This window comes from Ctenopharyngodon idella, chromosome 2, assembly GCF_019924925.1.
Source record: "Ctenopharyngodon idella isolate HZGC_01 chromosome 2, HZGC01, whole genome shotgun sequence".
Lineage (NCBI taxonomy): Eukaryota > Metazoa > Chordata > Actinopteri > Cypriniformes > Xenocyprididae > Ctenopharyngodon > Ctenopharyngodon idella.
Genome location: NC_067221.1, coordinates 21,118,390 through 21,127,315, shown reverse-complemented (window position 1 = coordinate 21,127,315; position 8,926 = coordinate 21,118,390). Strand labels below are relative to the sequence as shown.

Sequence of the window (8,926 nt, the reverse complement as noted above, 5' to 3'; positions counted from 1 at the left end):
GAAAGACCAAAATACTTGCAATCTTGTATTAAGATGTGATTTTTTTATCCATTTGTTAATTCTCTTGTCAAATTTAGCAGAAAGCCATTACCAATCTTTGCTTGACAGAGACTTTTATAGAACATCCACTAAAAATTTTGTAGAAATCCTACAAAATTGTTTTATGATGTACATTGCCTGAACTGTTATATAATAGCATTGAACAAAAGCTATAGATTGTTTATTGTAAATTAAACATTTCTCATTCATTCACAGCTTTTTTTTTAACCACGTGCCACTACTGTAGCCAATTAGCCTGTTGGCTTAGCCTTTTCATATTGCAAATTGTCAATTTTACATTTTTATGCTTTTTTTTTTGGATCAGGCATTACCAATGGCTACCCTTGGGGTCCTTGACAGAGACTTTAGTGGATGTTCCTTTTATACTCAATCACAATAGAGTACCTCAGGGATGACGTGTTTTTGTAGGCCAACCCGGAAGTTAGCGGCACACGGGTTCCCTCAATCGAAAGCCAATGCATTTTTCCCATAGACTTTTGGAAAATCGCAAAAAATAAGCTCTGTGTTTAACAAAGGGTTATGACACTTACACATTTTGTCTATAAAGATAATCTTTACAAGTTAACACAACATTTATACATTTTGAAGCCTAATAAAGTCGTCAGAAATAAAAAGCTAACAGTAGGCTATAACCGGACTACAGCACACCATGGTCGCGGATCAACGTCACCACCACCAAGCTTCCTCAAACTTTATTTAAAAAACAACTTTATTTAAAAACATGCTCGCTGATTATGATCTGCGCTGTGTATGAATACTTATCCACTTTTTCATGAGAAATGCTGTCCAAATGTCCTGTTTGTCATGATGACGTCTAAAGTCCACGCCAAAGGAAGTAGTCCCTTTTAGCAATTTGTTAGCAACCGCCGTTTTAAGACCCAATAAAGGTTTTAAAAAATCACAAGCGGGTTATAACTGGTGTGTTTTATGTCATAGATCAAAACATGAAAATATTTAGAGGCTTTGTTAACCACAGACCTTATTTCAGGTGATTTAGCAAAAGCCCATTCAAAAGACCCATTGTCTTCGGGGTGATGGAACCAGAAGTCCTAAAATGCTAACTCACTTCCGGGTTTTGCCTACAAAAACACGTCATCCCTGAGGTACTCTATACCATCACCTATTACCAGCTCACCTGCTAGTCATGGACTGTTTGAAAACAGTTTAACTTGTATTCATGTACACTGTAAAAAATTATTTTCATGATTAGTTATCACAACATTTTTTCTTTTGTCAGATCAACTTAGATAATAATGTGGTTCAGATAACATAATATTTTGAGTTTCTGTTGATTAAACCAATTGCCTTGATTATATTAACTCAAATTTTTAACTTCAATGAACTCAAAATTTTAAGGTAACCAGGTAGTGTTTTAAGTTAAACCAACAATTCTTTTTTTACAGTGTACACTGTCCATTTTTGAAATTAATAAATAAAGTTGTCAATTTATAATATCTGAATTTGATTCTTCAAAACTATTTTTTATTTTTTTCTTCTGTTACAATTCACAGCAGGTTACAAAATAATATAACTAGTTACAAACTAATGAATTAGGCCAGGTGTCATTATAAATGAATTATGAATTATGCATGTACACTACCAGTCAATAGTTTGGAAAATTTTTAAAGTCTCTTATGCTCACCACGGCTGCATTTACTCTTTGATAAAAAATTTATTCCTGTGATGGCAAAGCTGAATTTTCAGCATCATTACTCCAACCTTCAGTGTCACATGATCCTTTAGAAATCATTCTAATATGCTGATTTGCTGCTCAAGAAACATTTCTTTTTTATCAGTTTTGAAAACAAATGTCTTTTATGTCACTTTTGACCAATATGCATCTTTGCTAAATAAAATATAATCTCACCCTAAACTTTTGAATGGTTGTGTATATACAAACATATAATGTAAATTATTACAAACATATACTATATAGATAAAATGCTTGTGTCATGTAGAATTTGGTGCTTCCATTGAAACTAACCTGTCTAGGACTCCAAAACAATCTCATTGTCTGAAAGAACTTTTAATGAATACCTAGTTGGAAATCCTTCAAAATTGTTTTATGATGTACATCGCATGAACTGTTATATAATAGTATTGAACAAAAGCTATAGATTGTTTATTGTAAACTAAAAATTTCTCATTTATTCACAGCTAGTTTTTTTTTAATTAAGTTAACAACATACCACTACTGTAGCCAATTAGCCTGTTAGCTTAGCCTTTTCATATTGCAAATGTTCAATTTTACATTTTTATGCATTTTTGTTTGATCAGGCATTACCAATGGCTACTTTTGGGGTCCTTGACAGACTGAACTATATGGACAGACCAACTTTACTATATGGGCCCAACTTTACTTCTTTTTACCACCCAGCGTTTTGCAGGCACAGTTTGATTTTTATCTGGATTCTCCCAAAGAGAATTCTAAATTTAGTTTCTTGTTTTCAAGCTTGACAAAGGGAATGCCTGATCTCACTGACCCTGTTGAACACAACAAACACACAGACGTCAGACACACACACACACACACACACACAGGCTTACACAGGTGCTACAAACAAATGACATAGACAAATGAGTCAGTCTCCAACAAGACTGTTTTCAGCTCTGTGTTCACTTCCCAGCTCAGTGTAAATGTAATGATGCATTACAGTCAATTCTACCCAGCCTGGAAATATGAAAATATAAATTATTAATGTTGTTACAATTTCTGAAACTGTGCACATCTCTGCTTTCAATTTTGTGGATGAACCAGAGTATGAAAAATATGAACAAAAGTGAGATGAGTACAAAGTAGACTGAATACAAAGTAAAGGGACAAATAAAGTTGAAAGTGTGTGTCATTGTGCTTCTGAGTGAATGGATAACTTTGATTTCAGGACTCAACACAGGTGAGCATGTCCTCACCCTTGCCAGCTTTTTTGGAAACCAAATTCTCCTGGCCATGTGTAAGTCATTATGCATGCAAATCTGCCAGAGGATTTTCCATTGCTTCTAGAGATTTACATGGCCACTGACAGACTGAGACAATATTAAAGGAAAGCTCAGAGGGGATCAACTAGAAATTGTTCTTTTTGTATGTGATAACATTCAGATAAATGTAAAGATTAGGTTTGCAGTTGTGGCACTTTATGTCCAAAAAATTGAAAAAAGTGGTTTTAAAAAGGGACATTAATCTGTTACCTAACCTTCAAATGTAGTGTTACCCATGAATCAAAACATAACCTGTGGTAGGAAGTTTAAATACCACTTTTCCACTGGCCGCCCATGACCATCACTTTACTTTACCTGTAAAAAGGACTCTTTAACTTTGGTGTAGCAACCCCTGATCCCAGAGTATTCAAAATCGCAGCTCATCATCTAGTAAACCAAACAGACACACACAAAATCAAACACAGATATGATTATTATACTGATTTCGGGCACCATCAGATAAAGATGACAGTGGGAGAAGTAGTTGGATACATAAGCCACAATAAAAATAAAAAAAATGTGTGTTTGCAAATGTCAAAAACAGAACAAGCACACTTCTGCATTATTAAGCACTAAAGCATTATATATAAAATAATATTAAGTTTTAAATGATTAAACAATAGATATAATGTTCAAAATGATGAAGTATTGACATTTTCTGGTTGTCAAACATTGGTGGATCATGTTCACAGTTAAAGTGATGAAGGTGTAAACTTGAGGAGAACTTACTTCACACGTCCACTAAAATCATGTCGAATCCAGTTGGCTTCAAATCACTGCAAAAATGGCTTGAGTATTGAGAAAAGCCCCAGCATCATCTGTTTGCAAATGCCTCTTGGTTTGGTGTTTTGTATCTAATGCAATGACTTTAAGAAGTACTTCTCAAGCATCCAAATACTTCTTGGCATAACTGTGTGTTATATGATATGATATTTGAGATATTTTACATTTTGTAGCTTTGATTATTAATTGGCATTGATGGAAAATTGAACAGGAGATCCTGTATTCCGGTATCATTGACAGGATTATATCATAAATAGGCAAATACTTCAATTTAGGTCTATTTCAACCACATATTATTTGGTTATGGCAGGATTTCCATTCAGTGATTTCAATATTGTGGATATATGTGGTGATGACCTAATGGAGACCCACCTGGACCATCACACAGGCAGGTGTTGGTGTAGTACCATCCATATCCAGGGGTGGGCAAGTTCAAACTTTTTATGCTCTATTAGCACTACTACGTTTCTGAGCACAATTAAACGTATTTGAAACAATGCCCAATGTATAAACAAAATATTTATGGATTACATTAATGACCTCTTTGTGGCCTCAATACTTTAGACGTTGAAAATTGCACTCAAATACAGAGAATATTATGTGGATGAATTCTTAGCGGCTCTCCAGCACAAAACTTAGCACAAAAACTGCTTTTTCTCATGTGTGTCGCCCCATGTGTAACTTTTGCATAGCAGGTTTCAATCAATCAATCAATCAATCAAACAAACAAACAATCAATCAATAAGAAATGTTACATCTTAAAGAATTAAAATGCATTTATTGCCCCTGACTCATTTTAGATTCAATCACTGAATATTTATTATTTACATATTTAAATATTTAAAATATTATTTAACATTTCATATATTTAACACATTATAAAATTTTATTACCATTGACATTTACCGTACGTGAAGCAAAAGATGCTTGAAACATCCACTATAACAACAATACACTAAAATGCATGGTTTTTTTTAAACTACACATTACTTTATGGAGAGCTTATGGCTGCCCTATTATTTTCACCTTGGGATAGTTCACATAAAAATGTAAATTCTGTCATTATTTACCCTTGTGTTGTATGATTTTCTTTCTTCTGTGGAACGTGAAAGAAGAAATTTTGAATTTTAGCAACTGCATCAGACCATCCGACATTTCCACCTAAAACTGTCCTTGCCTCATCTAGATACTTAAAGAAATTTAATGTCATTTTAAGTATTTGATCAATTTATTATTTGTAAGAAGGGCCTCGTAGCTAAATGCATCATGAAAAATGGTAAAGCCACCCTAATTCATGTTTTTGATTGTGTTTTCACAGATTAACAAATGAACGCATGTATCAAGAATAATATGATGCTTTCTCATAAGCATCACTATTGTACTTGCATTATCTCACAACACAAAGAGTCATAAACCACTCACTGGTGAGCAGGCCATCACCTCCGTGGTGAAGATGTTTTCTACGTGACCTTACAGACTGAGGAGGTGACCCTGCCCAAAGCTTTGCATGCTGATTTCCATGTGTTCCATTCATGCCAGTAAATGTGTTTAGACCCTCCAGAGCCATAAAGAGTCAGAGAGTGAAGGAGACTCCATGCAGAGGACACTGCTGACAGAGATGGCCATAAAGTGAGTCCCTGCTTATTAATGGCATTCTTATTTTTAAATGATATTCAAGACTGCTATGCTTGAATTTACTGGTCACGAGGAATTTCATATTGTAAGGATATGAAGTTAGGAATATTATTGGCAGAATACAATTTGTTTGAAATGCTAGGCATTTTGTAATCAATATATTTGAAATATGTATCACAATCAGCTTCACCAGTGAAGGATCTCCATGTAATTTTCAAGGGTAGATTTTGTTGCTTTTCTCAGGAACCTGTTGATGATGTGGACTCCTGGGGCGAGTCCATCGAGAAGCTTCTGTCCTGTAAAGGTAAGAAAATTCAGTTCTGAATATAGTGGATAAAATATTCTGCGCCATTCACTACGCAAAGTTGCTGCCTTAAATTCCTAAGTATAATCAACTTGGATGTTTTAGTCATTTCAACTCAAATTACATTAAACTGACTTTAAAAAAATGAGTTGAATCTTGTATAACTTATAAAAAAAAAAGTTGAAAATTGCTTAACTTATTTTAATGAGTTCAAGCAATGTAAAAACATAACTTATTGATCATTTAATTTTTTACAGTGTAGAGATCCATTTAAGAAAAATCTTAAATATTACTCTTACGATTTTGACTTATTCTTTATCGGCAATAAAAAAGCGTCCACATTTGCGTTTAAATAATTATCTCAAAATAATAACATAATGAATAAGACATAAAATATGTTATAAGCTATATTTTTTGAAAATATCTGATTTTTTTTTATACATGCAATGCATTTATTGAATCAAGATACTTGAAGATTATTTTACAGTTGATGTGCCAGGTGTTTGATGGCATAATGCAAATAAATAAAGAGTCTGTCTATTGTAAACACTAGTCAAATTATGTTTGACTAAAGTCAATGGTTCATGTTGAAGTGATACATCTCGTTCCTGTTTAAAGATGTATCAAATAGTTGTAACTTAAATGAAATGTAGCTGCTTGAATTATATTCAAATGTTCAAACTTTTCAAATTTCAGTTTCGTCATATAAATTGGAGAACGAATACTTAACTATTTTCCATAATAAATTCTAACAATGGTGTCATGCTGCAGCGGGACAGATGGCTTTCCAGGACTTCTTGAAGTCGGAATACAGTGAGGAAAATATTCTGTTCTGGCTGGCATGTGAGGAATACAAAAAGATCACGAGTGCACCAGAGATGATCAGCATGGCAAACCAAATCTACACTGAGTTTGTGCAAACGGAAGCACCCAGACAGGTGAACTACAGCCCTCTGACTAAACTGTGCTCAAAAGTTAGTTAGAGAGTCCTTTGCTGCAAGTTTCACTTTCATCCTTTAGGGGGTTGCAAGAATTCAGCATTCAGAAGTCAGATATTAGTTTAGTCTTAAAGGGATACTTCACCCAAAAATGAAAATTCTGTCATCATTTACTGTCATCATTTTGTCATCATTTAGTTGTTCTAAACCTGTATGCCTTTCTTTCTTCTCTCTTCTGTTGAACACAAAAGAAGATATTTTGAAGAATGTGGAAATCAAATAGTTGCTGTTTCCCATTGACTTTTATTTTATGGAGAAAAACAGCTATGGAAGTCAGTGGGGACCAGAAACTGTTTGGTTACATGTTGCAGGATTCGTTCTTTTGTTTTTAATAGAACAAAGAGACTTTTGCAGGTTTAGAACAACTTGAGGGAGAGTAAATGATGACAGAATTTTTATTTTTAGGTGAACTATCCTTTTAACTACATAAGTCCCATTTTATCTACAACCAGTGTTGGGGAAAGTTACTTTTGCGTTACAATATTGCGTTACTCTCTTAGGGGCTGTTTACACAACACCGTTTTCAACTAAAAACAGAAAACTTTTTATACGTTTTGGCCATTCATTTACATGACAATGGCGTTTTGGTGGCCTGAAATCGTTTTTGAAAACGATATCGTTATCATCTCCGTGTAAACTGCAAAAACGCGAATCTGTGAAAACGGTGACACCATGCACATGCGTATTACGTGTTTAGTCTATCCACCTTATTTTTCAACACGGAAATAAGGTGTTTTCTGTGAATGTGCGAGACTTCCGATTTATTAGCCGCTATAGGGAAATAACGAGAAGAATATCAAAGTGCAGTAAACTGTAAAAATAAGGTGGATAGGCATGCACGAGGCGAGTGCTCTGAAAAATGAAAATAGTAAACGAATGCATATGCGTAAAAAGTAAAAGAATGCATAAGAAGTAAAAGAAGGCATATGCGCAGGCGCGTAGTCTTTCTTTACAAAGTAACATCGCCAACTACTTGTCTGGCATGCGCAATAAAGCGCTTTAGTCGTTTTCGCGGACCCGTGTGAACAGGGATAGTTTTGATAACGTTGTCATCTGTACAAAGAAAAAACTTCAGTTTTTAGTACATCGTTGTCGTGTAAAAATACCCTTAAAAAGTAACTTATTGTGTTAGCAACAGTTGTGTTGTGACCCACAGTTCTGCAGTGTTCAGCTCCAAAACTGATAAAAACTCGCCGTAATGCGTTACTTTATTAGTTATTTGGAAAAAGTAATCTGATTACCTAACTCGCGTTACTCGTATTGTGTTATCCCAACACTGTCCACAACAATTATGTTTGATCTATTAACATTCTCAAATAATAATTAAACATTTTAGCCCCATCCTGACACCCCAAACTCCAGCTATGCCATTGAGATGATAAAATTGAACAAAACACAATGATTTATTTGTTTGCTTGTTTTATTTATTTATTTATTCATTCATTCTTTCCTTATTTGTATTTTATTTTTTTTTAAGAAAAAAGAAAGAGGGAAAAAAGAAAAATGTATTGCCGTTATTTTCAGGTCAACATTGATTCTGGGACTCGCACAAATATTACAAACAACATCTCAGAGCCGACCCTGAACTCATTTGATACTGCACAGAAGATGATCTTCAGTCTAATGGCGAGAGACTGCTATCCCAGGTTTCTGAAGTCTGACATCTACCAGTCCATTCTGCAAAAGCATGGAAAAAGCTGACTTCATAATGACTAATGGTACATAGAGTTTAACTATTGCCAGAAACTTTTTTTTTTTTTTTAATGGTTTTACATTTGGTAAGCAAGACCTTTTTAGATTTGGACTGCTCTGAAATAGCTCTATTTCCATCATTATGTTGTTTTTTTGAAGGAAAAACATGTTTACAGTGCCACATTATTCTGATTTTCATGCACTGTTGCCTTTTGTTTTATTTTTCCTCTTCACAGAAAATCAAACCATTTAGCTATGTCTTATATTAAACAATAACAGAAAAAAAAAAAATCATGCATCGCAAAAATGTTACAAATCATCCCATGTGGGATTAAAACGACCTGTTATGGGCTTGAACTAATTCAGCAATTTCCTGGTTATCAGCATACTGTTGAGAAATCAAGAATAATAACAAAAATGAGAATTTGAATGCTGCTTTTTTTTTAAACACAACTTGTATAGCCAATTAATCTTCAAT

At 34.0% G+C, this 8,926-nt stretch overlaps 1 protein-coding gene across 1 annotated transcript; it reads left to right on the top strand.

The window, feature by feature from the left end:
* The first annotated feature begins 5,413 nt into the window (after nucleotides 1-5,413).
* rgs1 (regulator of G protein signaling 1) lies at nucleotides 5,414-8,711 on the top strand. The gene is made up of 4 exons (XM_051868166.1): nucleotides 5,414-5,448; nucleotides 5,679-5,758; nucleotides 6,530-6,696; nucleotides 8,281-8,711. The coding sequence occupies exons 1-4, from the start codon at nucleotides 5,414-5,416 to the stop codon at nucleotides 8,455-8,457; spliced, it is 459 nt and encodes a 152-aa protein (XP_051724126.1). The 3' UTR covers nucleotides 8,458-8,711.
* Nucleotides 8,712-8,926: the final 215 nt, after the last annotated feature.

Coding starts and splice junctions, on each gene's coding strand:
- rgs1 (XM_051868166.1), top strand. CDS start 5,414: ATGCAGAGGACACTGCTGACAGAGATGGCCATAAA. Junction 5,449..5,678: donor CTGACAGAGATGGCCATAAA/GTGAGTCCCTGC, acceptor TTTCAAGGGTAG/ATTTTGTTGCTTTTCTCAGG. Junction 6,697..8,280: donor AAACGGAAGCACCCAGACAG/GTGAACTACAGC, acceptor CGTTATTTTCAG/GTCAACATTGATTCTGGGAC.